Below are 23,178 nucleotides of genomic sequence, written 5' to 3' on the forward strand. Positions count from 1 at the left end.
TTTTTAAGGAGGAAAAGAAAGCTGTTAAGAAGAAGTGTAAAAAAAAAAAAAAAAAGTAGAAGTAAAAGAAAATTGTTAAAAAAGTCAAACCATGGGGAAAAGGAGGAACGATACATGGTAACTACAAGTGTTAATATAGTTTCTGGGATTTAACAGTACCTTTTAGTCTCAACTTCCTAATAGCCTGGGCAAAAAGCTAAACAAATTATGTAACTCTTTTTACTTAATAAAAGGAAACATATTTATTCTTTTAGAGAGAAAAAAACTTTTTTCTGGTAGATAATTCCATGAAGAATTTGGTTTTGAGAAATTCTTAAATAAGAGATAAACAGCAAAATAACCAACATCTTCAATAATCACTTTCAAACAGATTCAGAAGGGATTATCTTCCAGCCTTTTCACTCGCTCAGAGGCCCAAAACAGAAAAGCTAGACCTTAATGAGGGAGGAGCTATATGTCTGATGATCTCACATGATACAGGAGGTGGCTAGTGTATCCCTTAGATCGTCATTGTTCAATGGTGAACACCGGCCACATGCGGCTTTGACAACCTGAAATGCGGCTAGTCTGAATTAAGATATGCTCTAAGGCAGGGCGCCTGGGTGACTTAGTTGAGCACCTGACTCTTGGTTTTGGGTTAGGTCATGATCTCAGGTCCTGGGATTGAGCCCCATGTTGGCGGGGGGGGGAGGGGCTGTCCCCCCACTCAGCGGGGAGTCTGCTTGTCTCCCTCTCTCTGTGTCCCTTCCCCCCATCGTGCGCCGGCGTTGTCTCTCTCAAATAAATAAATAAATCTTTTTTAAAAAAAGATATGCTGTAAGTGTAAAATAAACACTGGATTTCAAAGATTAGTATTAAAAACATAAAATATGTCAATAATGAGATGAAATGATAATATTTTGATATACTGGGTTAAATAAAATACATTATTAAAATTAATTTCACCTATTTCTTTTTACTTTTTCTAATGGGCCTTTTGGAAAATTTAAAATTAAATATGTGGCTAACATATTTAATTTTAATATGAGCTCTGGCTCACCAGCTGGGTAGTTCTATCCTAGAAGATCTTTAGACAAAAAAAAAAAAAAAGAAGATCTTTAGACATAATTTCCTTGAGCCACACTTTTGAAAGGTTCAAATCTAAGACGATCTAAGGAATACTTCTGTAGGTCAGTTTGTTAGCAGTGTTCCATGTGGAAAGGAGATGCCTGCTTCTAATCCCTGATGGAAAGCAGTAAGATAGTCACTCCACAATCAAGCTAGAAAAGTACAATCAGGATTCTTACTAGGAAACCAAATCACTGGACTCCTATATGAGTTAAGTTTCAATAATGCTTATAGGCCAAGTCAAGCTGTTCTTGAAAAATTAATCTCAGGGTCTCTCAAGTATCTGGGCAAGTACTGAATGACACCCCAGAATTTTATCCCACTAAGATGATTTTGGTCACAAAATTTTCAAGTACATCTGATAGACCTACACACACTCTTTCTCTTCAATATTTCTAAGGAACATATTATTTTGTGCCAACAGGACCAATGTGCACTCATGTTACAAAGTCAGTTGGCCTGATGAATTTAATTACTAGGTACTGACCATTTCAATTTTGGGCTCAATTTTGTCTACTACAGACAACAATTTTGGTTTCAATAAATCCGATGCTGAACAAGTGATCCCCGAGAAGAGGAGTAAGATCCTAGAGAGAGTGAAATAGGGAAGGAAAGCCAAACCAGAGGTATGCTTTGGATCTGGTCAGTGCTCTGGACTCTGGGACCCAATTCCTGCTGGAACCTTTTGAGGAGTCATGTTGAATGTGCCCGAACTGTATCAATGTGCTTGACCTGTCTGCCTACGGGGCAGAAAGGGAGCATTTATCCATTAGCTCCTATCCCCCATGGATCAAGGGTCACCTGGTGTGGTAATCCTCACACATTTCCAGGTTTATTACCCACAGGTATCTCATGCTACAGCGTCAAAGCAGAAAGCTAAAGCTACTCAGCAGAGCTATAGTAACGTGATACATATGATAGATGGTAGCTGCAGCTAGGCTGGAGTAAAGTAGGACAAGAGGATGTGAGGGAGGGCAGGTGATACTGGGTTCTTTTATGTCTGTCCCTTACATTGGGATTAAGAATTTAAATCACCTTGGGGCACCTGGGTGGCCCAGTCGGTTAAGCGGCTGCCTTCGGCTCAGGTCATGATCCCAGAGTCCTGGGATTGAGCCTCACATTGGGCTCCCTGCTCGGTGGAGAGCCTGCTTCTCCCTCTCCCACTCCCTCTGCTTGTGTTCCCTCTCTCGCTGTGTCTCTCTCTCTGTCAAATAAATAAATAAAATCTTAAGAAAAAAAAAAAGAATTTAAATCACCTTGAACTACATGTAAAGAAAGAGTATCTTTTCACAAATTCAAAAATATTAAACTGCTCTGAATATTATGGTGGAAAAAACGCAGGCAGCTCTTAGGCCATACAAATGGGGAGAAGGAAACAAAGCAGAAAATTTGACAATAATTTCTATAAAGCAAACATTCAAAATACCACAACGTTATTCTTAAATGCAGATTAATCTCTTCAAAAAGATGGTTTAAATGAGTATAGAACTTAGAAATATCTCAACATAACTTCACATCAAATTAGGATTCTCCTGGACTTTAAATAATAACAAGCAGAAATAATAAAATAACAGCAGCTATCACTTATCTAATGCCTATCTTGAGCTAGGGCCAAGCATTTTACATATACCAGTCACTAGGTTAAAAAACTACTCTCAAGATTAGTAATTTTCAACTTTTTGTACTATGACCTTTAAGTAAGTATATTAGGGTTCTCGAAAGAAACAGAACCAATAAGATGTGTATGAATGTGTGTGTATATATATATATTTATATGCATATATAGTATGTGTATGAATATATGTATATATATGGGCGAATTAATTTTTTTTTTTAAGATTTATTCGACAGACAGTGAGAGAGCAGGAGAGGGAACACAGGCAGGGGTTGGGGGGAGTGGGAGAGGAAGAAGCAGGCTTCCCGCTGAGCAGGGAGCCCGACTCGGGGCTCGATCCCAGGATTCTGGGATCATGACCCCAGCTGAAGGCAGATGCTTAACGACTGAGCCACCCAGGCGCCCTGGGAATTGATTAATTTTAAGGAATTGACTCACATAATTGTGGAGGTTAGGAAGTCCAAATCTTCCTGGTAGCCTGGCAGTCTGGAGACCCAGGGAAGAGGTGATGTTGCCTGAGTCCAAAAGGAATCTACAGGCAGAATCCACTCTTCCTCAGAGGATGTCAGCCTTTCTTCTCAACTAAGACTCGATGAGACCCAGCCACATTATGGAGGATAATCTGCTTTACTCAAAATCTATTGTTGAATGTTCATATCAGCTAAAAAAAATTCTTTCACAGCAAAATCTAGACTAGTGGTTGACCAAATATCTGGTTGCTATGGCCTAGTCAACTTGACACATAAAAATTAGCCATCGCAGGCACCTGGGTGACTCGGTTAAGCGTCTGCCTTCGACTCAGGTCATGATCCCAGGGTCCTGGGACTGAGTCCCCCATCAGGCTCCCTGCTGAGCGGGGAGTCTGCTTCTCCCTCTGCCCCTCACCCCCCCAAGCTCGTGCTCGCGTGTGTGCATTCGCGCGCGCCCACATGCGCGCGCTCTCTCGCAAAAATAAATAAATAAATAATCTTTTTTTTTTTTAAAGATTTTATTTATTTGATAGAGAGAGACACAGTGAGAGAAGGAACACAAGCAGGGGGAGTGGGAGAGGGAGAAGCAGGCTCCTGGCTGAGCAGGGAGCCCGATGCGGGGCTCGATCCCAGGACTCCGGGATCATGACCTGACCTGAAGGCAGATGCTTAACGACTGAGCCACCCAGGCGCCCCAATAAATAAATAACCTAAAAAAAAAAATTAACCACTGCAGTAAGAAATACATTTTACATTACAACTGACACACAAACATACGCATATATGTGTGTGAAACAAGAATTTCAGAAAACAATACTCACCGTTAGTAAGGTTTTATACGCTGGTATTTCCTATCCCATATTTTTTTCTACTTTATTAAAAAGCAAAAATACTTATAACCCACTAAATTGATTTCACAGCCCTCTAATGTAGCACATAAATTGAAAAACCCTGCCCTAGATGACACATTCATTTGCTCATGTTTTAGAACACTGGTAAAGGGGCGCCTGGGTGGCTCAGTCATTAAGCGTCTGCTTTCAGCTCAGGTCATGATCCCAGCGTCCTAGGATCGAGCCCCGCATCAGGCTCTCTGCTCGGTGGGAAGCCTGCTTCTCCCTCTCCCACGCCCCCTGCTTGTGTTCCCTCTTTCGCTGTGTTTCTCTCTGTCAAATAAATAAAATCTTCAAAAAAAAAAAATTTTTAGAATATTGGTAAAAAAAATGCATCACAGTGGCAACAGAATGTGGTATTTGAGAAGGAAATTAAGTATATTTGAATACATAAAACACAATGAACATATGTATATCAGAAAAATTATATAAAATGCCTAATTTCTTATCATCATAGGAACAACATACACATAGCAAATTAGTGTAATATTTTATCACTGTCATAATAAATATTTGAGAATAAAATCTGGCATACTTAACTGTGACAGTCAACTGTGGCTTGGTATCCTAGAGGGTACATCACCGATACAATCTTCCTAAGCACCATTATTACCCCCATTTAAAGAAAACAAGTAACGTCTGATAAAAGTGATCAGTAGCAATTTTTTTTTTGAAATTTAGATTGTGAAAAAAATCATTACTTCTCCAGCATGGAAGAATAAGAGAAAAATCACAAGAAATTGTTTTGGTAAGATAACTGAGAAAGAGTGTGGATTAAAAAACAAAAACAAAAACAAAAAAAAAAACCCTGACCTCATTTTAACTCCCTTAACCTTTTTCACTCTGGATGTAAGCCCAGTTTTAAAACTTAAATGGGACATGTTTTAGTGACTGATGATATAACTCAGAACTAATTCTGTATACTTTTTAATATGCACCTAGTAAGTTATGATGAATCTCAGAAGAAACTGAGCATAAGCATATCTAAAAATAATAAATAATAGCACTTTATTTATATACATCTTTAAAAAAAACTTTTTTTGTTCCGCTCCTTAAAAGTCAGATAAAAGAGCAAAATAGAAGAAAAAAATGTGCTAAGGATAAACTAAGCTGAAACTCAGACCTCAGCTTTTGTACAGAGGCATATAAGAAGCAATCCTTTCAGAATGAGAAAGGTGGGATGCTTGAAATTTAGATACTTTTTAGCAAGCCCTACCTAAAATCAATATTTTGAAAACCAGGAAGATTTATAACACAAACTAGAATAAAAATTTCTTGTACAATTAATAAATACCTACAGTAAGGGAGATATAGTAGCTTATGATTGAGTATAGACTCCAAGGAGCTCAAAATGCTCAAGTGATTCACTTTCATATCCTCCCACATTTTTCTAGAGGAGCATGGCAAATTTATATCACCTCAGCTTTTACAAAGCTAGAGGTCAATATCAAAAAAGGTATATAGAAAAGGCATCTCTAAGTGTTACGTTATTGTGTTTCAAGTACTGGTTTTATTCTTTTGATAGTTAAATGAAAACATCAGAATACAAAATAATAAAAGTATGCCCAAATTACAATAATGTACCAATATATGAATAACTTGTTAAAGTTGAGTTGTGCAACCAGCCATAGGATTTGGGGTAATTTACCATCTGTTTTTAAAATTGTTACACTAATTTTTTAATCAAACAAAGGGAAAAAAACAAGTAAAATCATAACTCTGGCCACGCCAGAGTCACAGAAGTACCCAATAATTATACTGGCAGGGATAAACTGCAGAGCTTCAGGTGCTCCTGAATGGGGAGAAGACTGCCGCTTTGCCTGGTCAAATACAGGCACAAATGCGGTAGGCATGAGGGAGGTCAAATGACTGGCATAACTCCCACTCAACAGGAACTCTTCATTGTGAATGGTGGTAAACCCATCCAGACACATCATCTTCGGGGATGAAGAAATGCTAGTAGGTGACTAAAGAATGGGATGTTGATCAAGCTCAAGGATATATCCTTTCTAGTCTTAGAAACCAAAGATCCTGGAATGACTGCACAACTGAAGACATAATGCTCCTGTGTAAACTTGCAATAAGATCTAATTCCTGAAGAAAATATGTGAATATTTTTCCCTTGCAATCTTAAAGATTAATCAAATGAATTCGCTTTCTCAGAGGGAAAAAAAAGGTACTACAACCAGAATCTGAACATAATTTAACAGAGTTATGGTATCTAGGACAGATTGGTACGTACAAAAGAGGTCTACAAGGAAATTATGGTAGCTATTAAGCACATACCAGGTGCTTAGTAAGTAACTGAATGAATAATAGAAATATATAAGCATTAGGGTTTTAACAAGGAATTCCAAAAACTAAGCCACACTGATTGTTTTCTTTTTAAAGATTTAATTTATTTATTTGAGAGAGAGGGAGTAAGAGAAATAGTACAGGAAGAGGGGGGAAGGGCAGACGGAAAGGAAGAAGCAGACTCCCCACTGAGCAGGGAGCTAGATGAGGGGCTTGATCCCAGGACCCCAGGATCATGATCTGAGCCCAAGGCAGAAGCTTAACTGACTGAGCCACCCAAGGCGCCCCAACACACTGATGGTCTCTTATGCATATTGCTATGATAACTCCTTACGTGCTTTTAGTATTTTAGAATTTCAAGCATTCCAGTTTTCAGTTTATTCTAAATATCTTATTTTTGTATCAGGGACCCAACATGTTCTCTTAAAATATATGATTACAAGGTTTCATTGTATTCTTTTTTAATAAGATATTTCAAGTGTATAAATATAGTTAATAATATTATATACACCCATGTGCCCACCATCCAGCTTAAGAAACAAAATACTGCAGCTATAACCAACTTAAGAAATAAAACACCACAGATAAAACACTACAGATATGACCATGATCCAGCTTAAAAAATAAAATACTACAGATATGACCAATAAAACACTGTGACCCCTCCCCCCAACATTCTCCTTCCCCAGAGGTAATAACTACCCTCAATTTCTTGTCTATCATTTTCATGCATGTTTTTAAAACTTTTACTACACCTTTATATATCCATAAACAATGGGAGCAGTGATTTCCTAAATTTGCTGGCACACGTATCTCTTAAGACTTTTGAAAACCATGTACCTATCTTGCACATTTAAGCTGACACTTAAATATAGCAAAGGATGTATTTTCCGGTTTATTGCATATTGAATGCATCCTTTAAGTACATTTTTTGCCAAAGCCTTGGAGCTGCAGTTTAACTTATTCAATGTGGAAAATATAACCATATAACCTAATTGGCAAAGCCAGTCCTCATTGTCAAACCCAATCAGCCAAATGTGACTTACTCTCTGTCAGAAAAGTCTAACTTAGTTTTTAAATTCAAATAAATGTATTATTATATGTCCCCATGACAACTTTCTCACTTGTGGATTTTAATTTTAAGAGAGATAAATGGATAGCTAGCTAGGTAGACAGAGAAACTATAAGGCATGGATCCTTGCCATGAGTTTGTCACCTGGCTGAAATAATGTGTTGCCCCCTTCAGTAATTTTTACTGAAGCTTTCTCTGCTTTAGTCTCAAGAGACTCTCCCTCAGGAGAAATTCAGTCTCCAAGTCTCTGTTTGGTGCCCTGGAGATTTTTAAACCCCAAGGCAACGCACCAGAGTAAGATTTAGCATGGACAAGGGGTAAGCTTTCCTTTTGAAAAGTGGGAGACAGATGACTATGAAAGACGTCAAAAAGGAGAACTGGCAGACCAGAAAGAGTTCTCAGGCAGATCATTTTTAGGAAAGACGACATATGGAAAGAGAGAATATGGAAATTAATGTCTTTAAAGCGATCCATACCTGCATATCCCACTGAAAGTCTTTGTGTTCTCAGCTGTAGAGGTATCCCAATTTGAAAAGCACTCATCAACAGCTGGGGTTGGCAAACCAGGATCTACCCACCACCTGTTTTGTGAATAAAGTTACAGGATCTACCCACCACCTGTTTTGTGAATAAAGTAACACTGCACACAACCACACTCCCTTGTTCACGTACTGCCTGCTGTAACTGCGTTCACACTACCACGGCCGAGTTAAATACGAGCAATGACACTGTGTCTCACAACGCCTGAAATAGTTACTTGCTGGTACTCCGGGGAACAACTTCGCTACCTCTCATCTATAGCACTGTGTGTTTTTTAAAATTCTTCTCTTTAAATCAAAATTACATATTCACATAATTTGTGGGGCCACATTGTTCTACAAAGCTTATTATGAAATATAGTTCTCTCTCCCCCCAAACAACTACTTTATATGCTTTCACTTGATGTCTCCGGTTATGGCACAGGCCAAACAAGGGAGTCACGAAAATGAAAATGTTTGACAGCTATAAAGGAGACTCTGCTCCTGATCCCTCCTCAATATCTAAATAACATTCGTATGTTATCACTTCTTTATTTTTCAAATTTAAGCACTGTATATTAACTTACTATTGAAAATGAGGATTTACCTCATCCTTCTTGAGGCTTAATACTCTCAATATAGTGGTATATCAATATTCAATATTTATATGATTATGAATACACACTATAACAAGTAAGTTATCTAGTATACCAGGATTGTTTTTCTTTTTCCTACCTAAGCTTTGTTTTCCTTAGAAATAATAAGTAAATTCTGTGTATTTTCCAGGTATTGGAATTATACTATCTATAATTCAACCTCACTTGTTAAGTTCAGTAAGTATGTGTTCATTCAATCACTCCTATTTTCAGATTGGTACCTCTTCCCTCAAATTTGTCTGGATATTGTTTTTCCTTTTCCATATATAAACTCCCAGTTCTCAGTTGGGTAGAGAAGTTGCTGGGTTTTCAAACTTTCACAAAGAGAATTTAACAGCATCCTTCTTTTTTCTTCAGGAGACTTAACCCTGAGATCATACTATTATTTAATATATGGTTCATGTTCAAACTTTACTAATTACCCCAATACTGTCCTTATCTATAGCTAAGTTCGCCCCCCTAATCCAGGGTCACATATTACATTTAGTTACCATGTTGATTAGTCTTTCTTTGTTGTTCATAACACTGACATGACCTGAAATGTGTTCCAATTTAGGTTTTCCAGTTCTTTCCTCATGATTAGATAAAGATCATGCATTTAAGAAATACAACGTAAGTATTGTCTGATTCTCAGTGCATTATACAAGGGGCACACAATGATGTCAAGTTGTTCTACTTGGTACAACTTTTGACCACTTGGTTAAGGTGGTATCCACTAGATTTACCTACTATAAACGTACCTTTTTCCCCCCCTTGTTTAGTAAGTATTCTGTAAGGAGATAACTTGAGCTCACGTAAATATACTGTTTCCCAACAAAATCTGTCCCAATGGCTTTAGTACACACTAATGATTTTTCCTGAATAAGCTATTACAATGATCACTGAAAAATGTTGATTTTTTCCAATTCTACCATTTTGCCTACAATTTATTGGTTAGCATCTAATTGCTTCTTAAACAGATTTTCAACCGGGTTATTGTTTTTAGCACCAGCCTCAACTCCACTTTTAGGATTTCCTGGCACTGCCAATTACTGAGCATTCGGGGGTTCTGTGATGTGAACCGGGTTGCTTCCGGGCTTTCTTCTCTGCCAGATTAGAAGACACTCTCAATTTCGCTAAATCTGTTACCACCTGTTCATCTGCTTTCCAGCCTCCAAAACAATGTTGCTGTTTTTTCCTCTTCAATTTCCTTGACCTTGTAGGTTTATGCTTTTTAAAATAAATCCCTTTGCTGTCGTTTTCATTAGGCTTGAAAAGATAAAGTAAATTCATAGCTTAATTTGCTAATTTTGCTTGAAGGTCCGTTAATCTTTCCTTGCTTTCAAACTTTATAGAAATGGTATCATACTGTATGAATTCTTCTGTAACTTCTCTTTTTGCTTGACATCGTGTTTCTGAGATTTAGCCCCACTGATACACACAGCTCTAGGTCATTCATCTTTAATGAATGATGTTGTAACCCAGCATACAAGCATGCTGCAATTTTCTCACCCATTTCCACTGTATAACCAGAAATGATAGTGTGAGGTTTGAAGTACGGGTCTGTTTTTCCACAAGAACATACACTCTATCTTTGCAATTTAAGGTATCAGGAAAGTGAGGTTACATATGCAAAAATATCCATTTTAAGACATTTCAATTCTGTAACTTATAAAACGAACACAATAATACTGGGCACTGAGAACTCAATCAGTAAGTGTCAGTTACTTGGAGACAATGGTAAAATGGACCTCAAGAATTCAGAAATAAGATTCCTTGCTGAAAGTTAAACTGTAAGATCAACACAATATAGGCCAGAGCAGAGATGTGAAAAGAATAAATGAAAGAATATAGCTGCAGGGCCAGCAACATTTGATCATAATATAACCACTGTAAGAGCCAAATCAATAATATGTCAGTCAGAACGGGGAAGCAAAGAAAAAAAGACAATCACAGAGACAAACACTGGCAATCCATACAGCGTGTCCCTGAAAGCCTCAACCAGCATGTAGCAATTTTTCCTATTCCAAATCATAAGGTTATTCCTAGGATAGAGACAGATGTTGGGAACTGTGGCCAATTCTATCTAAATATTTCCATTCCTATGGGTCAGATTATCCCTATTTTGAGATGCACACAACAGGCAATTTTAGGCCTGATGCAATTAAACATTTATTTTACTTAACGCCCCATATCCTAAAGACATACTCACCATGTAACCTACTGTTTTTCTCCTGTGCCAACTGAATTACTATTGTAAATTAATATACTGAAATTCTGGCAACGATTTCAAACTCACATGTCTTTTAGTAATTGTGGTATCTTTTAGAGCCAAATCACCTTGGACATGGACAAAAACGAGTTTGGAGCTTCCAGCTCAGATCTTAGAACACAGTCAAGTAAACAAGTTACTGTGAAGTATTATCCTACGCTACCCCAACCTTTTGTTTGACTACAGCATCACCATCTCCAACTCCATTTTCTACTGGTTTATAGAATTTCCTCTTCCTTTTTCATGGAGCATATGTATTAAAAATGAAGCAGGTGAGGTCCATTATTACAGCTTTCTTCTACTGTCTGTAAACCTCTTCCTGAGTCATGTATTTTGTCAATACTTGGCAATACATCTATTTACCTTTTAAAATGGAAAACTTTATTTTGTTTCCTACTGTTTTGTCAGTATGAAAGGAGAAGCAATATTTAAAAATATTTGCTATATGTGATTTCTAATGGAATAGAGTCACTGTTAGGAAAAGTCTACCTCATTAATTTTGTGACATGTTAATTCAACTGGTACCACACTGATGAACAGGTGCTGTACTACATTGGCAACCTGCAGCAAAATGTGGATTTCTAGGACAGCAGGACAGGCAATGCTCACCTTCAAAATATGTTCAGTTTTACAGGGTCATTTTATAATTGGCTGTCAGGAATTCAAACTCTGTCATGGAAACCATGTAATATACTGACATGCCACTGAGATTTCCAATTCTGTTGACAAAAGCCTATCTAATAATGAATCACGCTCTGTGTTAGGTGTCTGTGACCTACAAATGAATGAGACATAATGCTTGTGCCATACAGCTTACAATATAGTCAGAAAGACGGATGAACAAAACCAAGAGTGGTAATACTGAACTCAAAGCGCTATACAGCTGTACAAGGCATATAGTTATATCCAGAAAGGAGTGATTAACTCAATGAGATAAAAAGTTGAGGAAAGCATCAAAGAATTTTAAAGGGAATTAAGCACGAGCAGAAGTGTGCCAGCTGATGAGAGGGGGGAAAGACAGTAAACCTGAGAGACCGTAAGAAGTTCCTCGGAGAGGAGAGTGGGTGTACCAAGTGTAAGGAGGAAAGTAAGAAAACTGGGCTGGGCACATATCAGGAGGCCTTGCATGGTCTGCCAAGCAATGAAACCTTCTTTTGGCTAGAGCTTCCCAAGAAGTGTGCCTAAAAATTTATTCCTTCATGCCTTCAAAGAGGCCAGGAGAAAAAATGTGGGGTCATAGGTTAGGTGTGTGTTTGATTTTATAATAAAGAGCCAGTTTTTGAAAATGGTTGTATTACTTTCACAACAACCAGCACTGCACGAAAGTTATGGTTGCTTTAGTTATAGCTATTGTTAATCTCTTGAATTTTCGCTCTTTTCATGGGTGTGCGGTATAGTGGCATCTCATTGTGGTTTCCCTGATAACTAGAGATGGTGAGTATCTTTTCACATGCTTAGTGATCATTCTTGTATCTTATGAAGTGACTGTTCAAGGTTTTTATCCCATTTTTATTAGTTTTGTCTTTTTTTCTTTTAAATCATTGAGTTGAGGTGTTCTTTATTTAGTGTGGATACGAGTCCTTTGTCAAATACATGGATTGTGATTATTTTCTCCTAGTTTATTGCTTTCCTAATGTTCTCTTTGGATAAGCTTAGTTTTTAATTTTGATTAAGTTTAATTCATCAATGTTTCTCCCTTCTGGATAGTGTTTTCTATGTCCTGCCTACCTCAAAGTTGTGAAGATACTCCACTATGTTCTCTTCTAGAAGCATTATAAGTTTTAGCCTTTATGTTTAGTCTCTGCTCCATCTTGCATTAGTACTGGTACATGATGTCAGGTAGGGATCAAGGTTTATTTTTTTCCCACATGGATATTAAGTTATTCTAGCATCTTTTGTTAAAAAGACTTTCCATTTGTAATTGTGTTCCTTCAGTGCTACTGTCAAAAGCCCATTGGCTGTATAGTGTCTACTTCTGGATCCTCTATTCTTTTCCATTCACTTATTTATATATCCCAATGCCAGCACCACACTGTCTTGATTACTATGTAATTACTATAGAGTAAATCTTAATGCCAGAGAGTATATGTCCTCCAATTTTTGTCTCCTTTTTCATGATTGCTTTCAGCTACTTTAGGGCCTTTGCATTTTCAAATACATTTTAGAATTCATATACATCTTGATTTCGACAAGTCTGATGGGATTTTAATTGGATTTTTATTTGACTGACTCTCTACATCAGTGGTTCACAAAGTATGGACCAGTAGCATCAGCATCACCAAGGAACTTGTTATAAATGAAAATATTCAGGCCTTCCCCTTGACCTAGTGGATCAAAAACTCTAGGGCTGGGACCCTGCAATCTGTGTTTTAACAAGCCTTCCTGGTGATTCTGATGCATGATAAAGTGTAAGACTTGCTGCTGCAGATCAATTTGGAAGAATTAACATCTCAGCAATATTAAATATTCCTATCCACGAACAGATATTTCTCTCCATTAATTTAGGTCTTCTTCAATTTCTCTCACCAGCATTCTGTAGTTTTAAGTGTACATGTCTTGCATATATTTTGCTTAATTTATATCAGGCTGTTTTATGTTCTGATGCTACTGTAAATGACATTTTAAGCATTACTGGCTAGCCTTTAACCATAGTGTAAAGGTGAAAGGGAAAAAAGCCTCTTTGGGGTGGGAGTTCACTAAGAGACTTGAAAAAAAGTAGAGAGCTTGAATGATTGGTAACATCTTGAAAACTAACTAGTTTTAACAGGCATGCAAGATTAGGAGGTTGTTTCCAATGAATTGATATAGGCATTAAGCAAAAGCAACTGTGAAGATCACAAAAAGAGGGACAACCAGATGTGCTCTCCCATAGTCTTGTCAAACATTTTCTACAATCTTTACAAAAAGTTCAAAACATGAGTATCCAGCCTCTGGATCCAGCTGCTAAATTGAAAGACAGAAGACAGAGTAACGTGTTGAACTACATGAAGAACGTAAGATCGAAAAAATCTAAACTGTGGCAAGCTCTACAGGTCAAATGGGCTAGGTTTTTCAACAGACAAATTTAGAAGAAAATAAAAGGGATGGAGGAGAACCACAAAGATTGACAGATATTTAAATCAAATGTGAAGTTTTTACAAAATGGACAACTCTAAACTAAAATGTACATCTGGGTGGTCAAATTAGTTAAAACTGTGAGAAAATGATTATTGTAAAAGTCAAGTTCAGGGTTTCTTTTGGGGGAGGTTGTATTGAGACAGGGCATATGATTCTGGAGTAGCTGACAAAGTTCTGTTTCTGACCTGTGTGGAATTCACCTTATAATAACCCATTAAGCTGTACATTTAATTCTTGTGGTTTTCTGTATACTTGTCTTATTTTACATTAAATATAGGTTTTATTCTCTTAATATGACACATACAGAATCTGGAATTTAAGAATTTACAAGTTTTAGTGGTAGAATGGTGTTTGGTGATAAGAACCAAGGTGTGGCTATGGAAGCGGTTGTTCAATTGAGGTAGGGATATTAGTATGGATGAAGTAAAAACAAACAAACAAACAAACAAAATGGAACAGCTAAGACTCGGGAAGGCACTGAAGGAGAAGTCTATAAGTTTGGTTCTCATCTCCACCATCAGTGTGGGGAGTGGCCTAGAAGTTGGCAGAGACAAAAATTATAAACAGGTGGAGAAAAATATACTTAGATTGCCGAGTTACTACTCTCCCCTGGCCCCACAAAATTTAAGAATATTTTTGGAAGTGACTAGGGAAAGAAAGGGTCAGTTGAACCCACTTTCTTTCTGTAGGTTGTGGTAAAATGAGCATGAAGAGGCTCACTATCTTTCAGACACAGGCAGATTTCAGTTGTGGCTTTGTGGTAGAGAAAGTTCCTAAGAAAATATTAAAGGTGAAGGGTAATTTGCTAACAAAGAAAGAGAAATTCCTGAAACACAATGGAAAAGAAATGATCAGGAGGGAGGAAAAGGGTGTGTGTGTGTGTGTGTGTGTGTGTGTGTGTGTGTGTGTGTGTTGGGAGGGTACAGAAGAGCATAAAGAAGGATGAGATTGATAGAACTTTAGAAAAGAGGCAAGGGAAGGCTCCTTTTCATATATTCAAGAACGTGAGCACCATGGACGGAATGGCTTGGTCTTATTGTTCTAATTGGAGCTTGTGTGAAAAACCTGAAATTTACAGGGGTGGTGTCTTAGGCCTAATTGTTGCAGTTTTCTCCATCTAATCACTTTGCGTATCAACATTTCCATTGAAGAAGGCTTTTAAAGTTCTAAGGATAGAAGAAACATCTTTAGTTCTGAGAATAGGAGCTCTTACTATGGTCAAGAGAAGGGTTCTCAGGAGGGCTCCTCGATGATTCCTACCATTGTAAACCACTGGGGATGCCTCTGAATCTTGGATCACAATGACTTTTCTTCCTTTTTATTCCAAGATTCACTGATATTAGAAAGAAGGATTTGACAAGAGTAGGGCAGGGCCATAGTGGAAACAACATACAAAGCTAGAAATGGGTTTAGAGATGCACTCATTCAGACTCTGGCCTGACAAACATTGTTGGGCTAGTACAGGAGAAATGGAGCATAAGTATGTCAATTTATGGGTCATCATGAATTCTACCTCTCAACAAGTGGGGCCTGAGTGTTGAAGCCCATTTCTCTTGTTATCAGGGTTGTAGTAGTGATGGGAGAGGGGAGAGAAAACAGAAAGGAAGTCCTAAATAGAAGAAAAGGAATAGGCAGTACACTAATGAATTTGGGAATTCTCCTCTTATGAAATACATTTATGAAGTATTTTTAGAACACTTTATGTTATTGTTTTAAAATAAAAATTATGAAATATGTTTTAAAAATATGTACATCATAGCATTGCTATACTTTTTATTCTGCATACTACCAAAACTATGTTTTTAAAGTTTAAAATAAAAATTCAACTATTAATCTGTTTCGTGTTACATGCTAATTGTATATTTTAAAGTTTCTTCAGATACTTGATAGAGTTAAATGTATACAAAATTATAAAAGTTTACATTTGCTATAAAGTTAAGGGCAAAATAAGCAGAGCATGATTTGGACAGGACCATGAGATTCAGTGTTTCTCAGACTTTTCCACCAAGCACCCATATCAGAACATAGCTCCCGGGAACCAGGCGAAATGTCCTGATGCAAACTGCTCTGAGTCTAAACTTTCTAAAATGTATTTTTGTTTTGTATTGCATTTTTCTTATTTCATTTAAAAATTCACATGAATTTCATGTTACATTCCATAACTTGTGCATTTATTTTATTATAAAGACATTTTAAATTGTTTTCTGTGGAGTAAAATTAACACTCTGGGAAGATGCATAATATTTATTCTGAGGCTTTATGTAAACTCCTAATTGAGAAACACAGCATTATAAAAACATGCTATTTGAATATTTTCATTGTGTATTCTTACCTCCATTGTAGGTGGAGTCTTTCTTGTTTTTCTAATCCAAGCTAGAAAGAAAAATGATACTTAAATGTAAGTTTTTGATAATTTGCACACTTTATTCATTCATGCATAAAACAAATATTTATTAGCACCTGTTACATATTGTTTTAGGCACTGGGCATGCAAGAAGGAAGTAAACATGAATTTCCTCCTCTCCTGCAGCATTTATACTTGTGAAGGGGAACAGAAAATAAACACATAAACATATGATGTCAGGTCGTGATTTGTGTCATAAAAAAATACAACAGCATAGGGAGTTTATTAAGGAGGGGACAGTCCACATCTAAAATCAGGCCTCAAAATCATCTGAACTCAACTGAGTGCCTGATGCTTTATAGCAATAGGAAGGAAGTAGGGCAGGTGCCTCTAGGGAAATGTATCAGAATCACATGGAAGACATATAGTACATCGTTTAGGAGAGTAGAATCAGATATTCTGGGTTCAAATCCCAGCTTTATCACTTACTAGCTGTGTCACCTGGGGGAAGCTATTTAATTTTCTAAAAATCAGATTTCCTATCTGTAAAATATAGACTATAGTAGTATTTACATTTTAGAGTTGTTGTGAAAGTTAGATGAAATGGTATCTATAAATTCTTAGGTCAGAATCTGGCATACAGTAAGCATTAAGTCTAAGTTAATACTATCATTATCACTATTATTCCATAAACCTATTTTTTTTTAACTGACTCAATAAAAAAACTAAGATCAATAATATCTGCTTGGCCTATGGGGATATATAGAAAACTGTGAGTAAATATACTTTAGGAATTTGGTCTTTAAAAAGTAGAAAACTGTTTGATCACTTTAGTTGATTTAGTTTTCATTACAAAATTGTGAGATATCCTAATTTAATAGAGAAATTAAATAACTTTCTCAAATTTATACATTAGGTGGTAATGGTGGCATCTGAGTCCAGATTTGACCCTGTCTCTAGCTCCAAAAGCTATCCATGTTCTACTAGGCAGTCTCTCAAATTTCACTAAGCAACAAGCAAAGAACATAAAACTAGAAGAGGAATAGGTCTTAACTGTAATTACATGCAGGAAAATAAGGATTAGTGACCCCATTTTACAGAGGTTCAGAAAGATTAAGCAATCTGCCTAAATTCATATAATTAGTAACAGCCTGGGAATCAACCCCTTGTTCGACTGGCTCTAAAACCTGAGCTCCATCTGCTAACCAGCTCCCTTTTCTTCGGACCAGCTCCACCAGCCAGCCTTCTGTCATTCAAATCATAGCACCAGGAACTGTCCTCATGACAAGTCCAGTACTGAATGGCTATTGGGGTACAGACAGCAACATTCAACTGCAGGCCTTGCACTGATCCCACAGAATGTATTTTTAATATAGTCCCAGCATTTTAACCTTCTCTACATGCCTACTTCTGAGTTTCTATCCCTGTTCTTCTCTGCATTCTCTTTCTTCTTAGCTTCCACTCCTATCTGGTCCATTTCTAGTCACAACTTGTACAGATTTTATGTTCCTTGTTAGGCTGGCAAGGCTGTCAGGGGCAAGGTGCATCCATGGGAGATTTATGTTTCTACCACTTAAATGCCTCCAAACAGTAGGTACTTAATACAGCTGTTGAATGAATACATCCACTATAAAATACTTCCACTATATGAATATTTGTTGTAATGGAACTTTTGCCTGTGTTAGAAAATCCAGCTTAGCAATAGTAAGACTCCTCTGTGCAATCAAGGAAATAAAGTGCTTTATGTAATTTTCAACTGCCTCTTTATGGTCAAAATAAGTTACTTAACTTTATTTATGGACATTTTTTTTTCTAGGACAGAGGCTTCTTTTAAAATAATTCAACATGAGCCATACACCTCTAAAAGGTTTTAAACAGTAAATCTTTAGTTTTAAATTAGATTAGAAAGTTAATTCAGAAAAATCAACTGCTAGGGCAGAGTTGGCAAACTATATAGCCCGCAAGCCAAATTCAACCCACGGCTTGTTTTTACATTTTTAAATGGTTGAAAAAAATATCAAATGAAGAACAATATTTCATGACACATGAAAATTACATACAATTCAAATTTCAGTGTCAGTAAATAAGGTTTTATTGGAACACAGCCATACTTATTTGTTAACATATCTACAGCTGCTTTTGCGCTACACCAGCAGAGTTGAGTAGTTGTAACAAAGACAGTAGAACCCAGAAAGCCCAAGATATTTATCACCTGGCCTTTTAAAGAAAGTTTGCCAACCCCCTTACTAGAGCTACCAATACGTAAGGCCTTGTAGCAACAACTATCTGTCTTGATTCAAAAATACTTTCATTAAGTCAATCAGAGAAAGACAAGTATCATATGACTTCACTGATATGAGGAATTCTTAATCTCAGGAAACAAACTGAGGGTTGCTGGAGTGGTGGGGGGTGGGAGGGATGGGGTGGCTGGGTGATAGACATTGGGGAGGGTATGTGCTATGGTGAGTGCTGTGAATTGTGTAAGACTGATGAATCACAGACCTCTGAAACAAATAATACATTATGTGTTAAAAAAAAAAAAAAGAAAAAAAGAAGATAGAAGGAGGGGAAAAATGAAGGGGGGGGAATCGGAGGGGGAGACAAACCATGAGAGACTATGGACCCTGAGAAACAAACTGAGGGTTCTAGAGGGGAAGGGGGTGGGGGGATAGGTTAGCTTGGTGATGGGTATTAAGGAGGGCCATATTGAATGGAGCACTGGGTGTTATACGCAAACAATGAATCATGGAACACTACATCAAAAACTAATGATGTAATGTATGGCGATTAACATAACATAATAAAATAAAATTTAAAAAACACTTTCATATTATCTAAAATGAAAATCATTATTAACTATTATACTTTTTACTAATGAATACCATGTATTTGAGAGTCTGTGAACACCTACTATTGGCATGAGATCATGCTGAAAAAGTATAATGGCACAATGCATACTTACTATTACCATGAGAAAAACAACAATCTGTCTTACGGATGAGTCTATAAAACAGCATTTTCAGTTTTTTGGTAAGGTTAGAAAAATACTTCAATAGAATCTCAATAATTTTTTAAAGTCCCAACATAAATTAATAGACTAACTGATATGTGTTTTCTAAAGTGTACTGGTTTGTATAAGTTTATAAAATTCATGCACGGAAGAATGCAATATAACTCAGATAACATATTAAGAACTGCCTAGAATAGTTGCCCTCATGAGACACACTATTCTCTCAGGAAGGATACAGGACTTCTTTAGCTTTGTTTTAAATGGCTCAAGGAAAAAGATCTTTGTTTTATCTAGATAAATAAATGCAATTGCTGAGATAAATTTGTATAATTCTACAATAACCAGATACTTGAAATGTTCTTGAGATGATGGTTGATGCCCATTTACTGCTATGTATCCAATAAAGGTTACAGCTGGAAATATTCGATGTGATCACTCATTTATATAATCTTATCTAACTTTGCCAATAACTATATGCAACAAAGGAAATATCCTGCTGAAGGCTGGCAAAGGTTAGGAAGAGGAAGGAATAAAAATAAGCATTAATATCAAATCATTACATTTCTTTTTTTTATCCTCATGACAATCTGGAACTGAACCTCTATCCAATTATAAATTATATAATGATTTTGCCATTGCTAATTATATCTGTATGGTGGATTCTGTATCAGTCTTCATTATAATGTAACCATTGTTTGAGTAGAATTTAGCAAGATAACTGGACAGTTTATGCCTTAAGATCCTAGCATTCTTTCATCAATGTTCATTTGCATTCTCATCAGTATGCATGAGATCTTCATTGAACTTTAATACTCTTATTGGAACATAACACACTATAATAAGCGTAAAAGTGAGCATGCAAATTAAAGTTCCCATTAATCACTAAAAGAGACTAGAAGAAGCAAGCAGGAAAATACTTCATGAAGCATACATTCTTCAAATTTCCATAAGCACTGAAAATGGCTAACACACTTTTAGAAGCAGTACCAACTGGGGTTAAGGTAAATGAGACATTTATCACTAGAGTCAGTAGGGTGACCATTCAGAACTAAAATTACAGAAAGCTTGTCAACAGTTTGCATCCAAAAGATATTATATTAGAAATATGGGTTGTTTACTTCACTCAAGAAAAAGACAACACTATAATAAAGCCTCATCTTTTAAAAAATGATCTTTGCCAGTTCTGGGTGTGTATACATTATAAAAAACTACAAACATAAGAATCCATATTTTTTAACTGTGAAAATTCTTCAAATGATATATTATGAAATGAGTCACTTTCTGATTACTGACCCTTGGGCATATCTTAAGGATATTATTAGATTTAGTTGGCACATTTAAGTTAAATATTTTGTGATGCTCATGATGATTATTGTTCTTTTTTCTTAATCCACTTTATTGAGGTATAGTGAAACCATTTTAAGTGTACAATTCCATAAATTCTGAAAAACATATACAACCTTCTAACCAGCACCACAATCAGTATATAGAACATTTCCATCACTCCCATAAGTTGCCTAATGTCTGACCACATGCAAACACCCACCCTAATCCATCCACAGCCCCTAATTATTTAGTGCTACACTTTCTGTCACTGTTGATTAGTTCTGCCTTATCTACAATTTCATATAAACAGAATTTTACAGTATGTACTCTTTTGCATCTAACTTGTTTTACTCAACATAATGTTAAAGTTCATCCATGTAACTGTGTCTGGAGAACAGACTCTTAAGGTAGGCTCCACAGCCCCCATCTCTTGATGAAGGCAGGCCCTGTGACTTACTTCTAACTATAATAACAGGGCAAAGGTGATGGGATGTCTATGAGTGCATGATTACGTTAGGTAGGATTACAGCATCTATTTTGCTGGAGCTTCTCCCTTGCTGGCTGTAAGGGAAAAAGTGGCCATGTTGGAGGATCCTATGTGGAAAGAACTGCAAGTGACCTCTAGGAGCTTAGGGTGGCCTCTGGCCAGCATCAAGTGAAAAACTAAAGCTCACAGTCCTACAATTGTAAAGAAATGAATGCTACGAATAACCACACATGTGGGAAAGTGGATCCTTCCACACTCACACCTCCAGATGAGAAAGCAGCCCTGGACACCTTGATTGCAGCCCTGTGAGATCCTAAGTAGAGAACCCATCTAGGCTGTGCCTGGATCTGTAACCACAGGAACTAGGAGATGATAAATATGTAGTGTTTTAAACTAAGTGTGTGGTAATACTGATATGGAGCAATAAAAAACAAATACAGTGAGCATAGCAGCAGTTCATTTTTTTATTGCTACATAGTATCCCACCGTATAGAAAAATAACAGTGCTATTATCCACTCACTTTTTGTTGGGTGTTTGCGCAGCTTTCAATTTTGGGCTTTTATGAATAAAGCTGCTATGAAAACTTTGGGTACAAGTGTTTGGGTAGATCTATGTTTTTATATCTCTGGGTTAATATCCAACAGAACTTCTAGATTATAGGGTATGTGTATTTTAAAAATTTATAAAGAATTAATAAACTGTTTTCCAAAGTAGTTGTACCATTTACACTTCAGCCAAACTATTTATGAAAGTTTCAGGTACTTTACATCCTCATTAACACCTTGTATCATCATTCTTTTAAATTCTAACTAGTCAGTGTTATGTGTTGGTGGGAATGTAAACTGATACAGCCAGTATGGAAAACAGTAGGGAGGTACCTCAAAAAATAAAAAAAAGAACTACCATATGATCCAGCAATCCCTCTTCTGGGTATATATCCAAAGGACATGAAATCACTATCTTTTTTTTTTTTTAAAGATTTTATTTATTTGAGAGAGAGAGAATGAGAGAGAGAGAGCACATGAGAAGGGGGAGGGTCAGAGGGAGAAGCAGACTCCCTGCCGAGCAGGGAGCCCAATGCGGGACTCGATCCAGGGACTCCAGGATCATGACCTGAGCCAAAGGCAGTTGCTTAACCAACTGAGCCACCCAGGCGCCCCATGAAATCACTATCTTGAAGCGATATCTATGCTCCCATTTTCTCTGCAGCCAAGGTATAGAAACAACATAAGTGTTCATTCACAGATGAATGAATAATGAAATTGTGGTGTGTGTGCATACACACACACACACACACACATATATTTACAATGGAATATTATTCAACCTTAAAAAGAAGAAAATCCTGTTATTTGTGACAATATCAGATGAACCTAGAAGATATGGTAAATGAAATACACTAGACACAGAAAGAAAAATACTACATGATGCCATTTTTATGTGGAATGTAAAAAAGTTGAATTCATAGAAGCACAGAGTAGAATGGTGGTTACCATGGGTTGGTGAGCGAGGAGCCCCATGCCATCCCACAACCCTGAGATCATGACCTGAGCTGAAATCAAGAGCTGGACGTTTAATGGACTGAGCCACCCGGGTGACCCAACACTTAGGTTTTAATTTAATAAAATATGTGCCAGATCTGTAAGCTAAAAATTATAGATGAAAAAATGAAGGATAGACCTAAGGAAATGGAGAGAATATGCTGTGTTCATAGAAAACTCAATACATTTCCAATGAAAACTGATCTATAAATTCAATACATTCCCAATGAAAATCTAAGAAGGATTTTTTGGTAGTAAGTGATAAGCTGATATTAAAAGTCATATATAATGACAAAGGGCCCAAACTAATTAAAACAGTTTTGAAAAAGAGATTGGAGGATTCAAATTACCTATTTCAAGACTTATTACAAAGTCTCAGTAATCAAGACAGTGTGGCATTGGGAAAAGGACAGACAGATCCACGGACAGAATAGAGAATACATAGCCCACATCTATATAGCCAAATGATGTTTAACAA

At 36.7% G+C, this 23,178-nt stretch overlaps 1 protein-coding gene across 1 annotated transcript in view; it reads right to left on the reverse strand.

Annotated features, from left to right (window-relative positions):
• The window catches only part of NDUFAF2 (NADH:ubiquinone oxidoreductase complex assembly factor 2), a 147,758-nt gene that overhangs the window by 26,499 nt on the left and 98,081 nt on the right, over positions 1 to 23,178 (reverse strand). The window contains exon 3 of the mRNA XM_032404368.1: positions 16,324 to 16,364. Coding sequence (XP_032260259.1) covers positions 16,324 to 16,364 — 41 coding nt within the window. The remainder of the gene's footprint in view (positions 1 to 16,323; positions 16,365 to 23,178) is intronic.

This window comes from Phoca vitulina, unplaced genomic scaffold, assembly GCF_004348235.1.
Source record: "Phoca vitulina isolate PV1807 unplaced genomic scaffold, GSC_HSeal_1.0 scaffold6, whole genome shotgun sequence".
Lineage (NCBI taxonomy): Eukaryota > Metazoa > Chordata > Mammalia > Carnivora > Phocidae > Phoca > Phoca vitulina.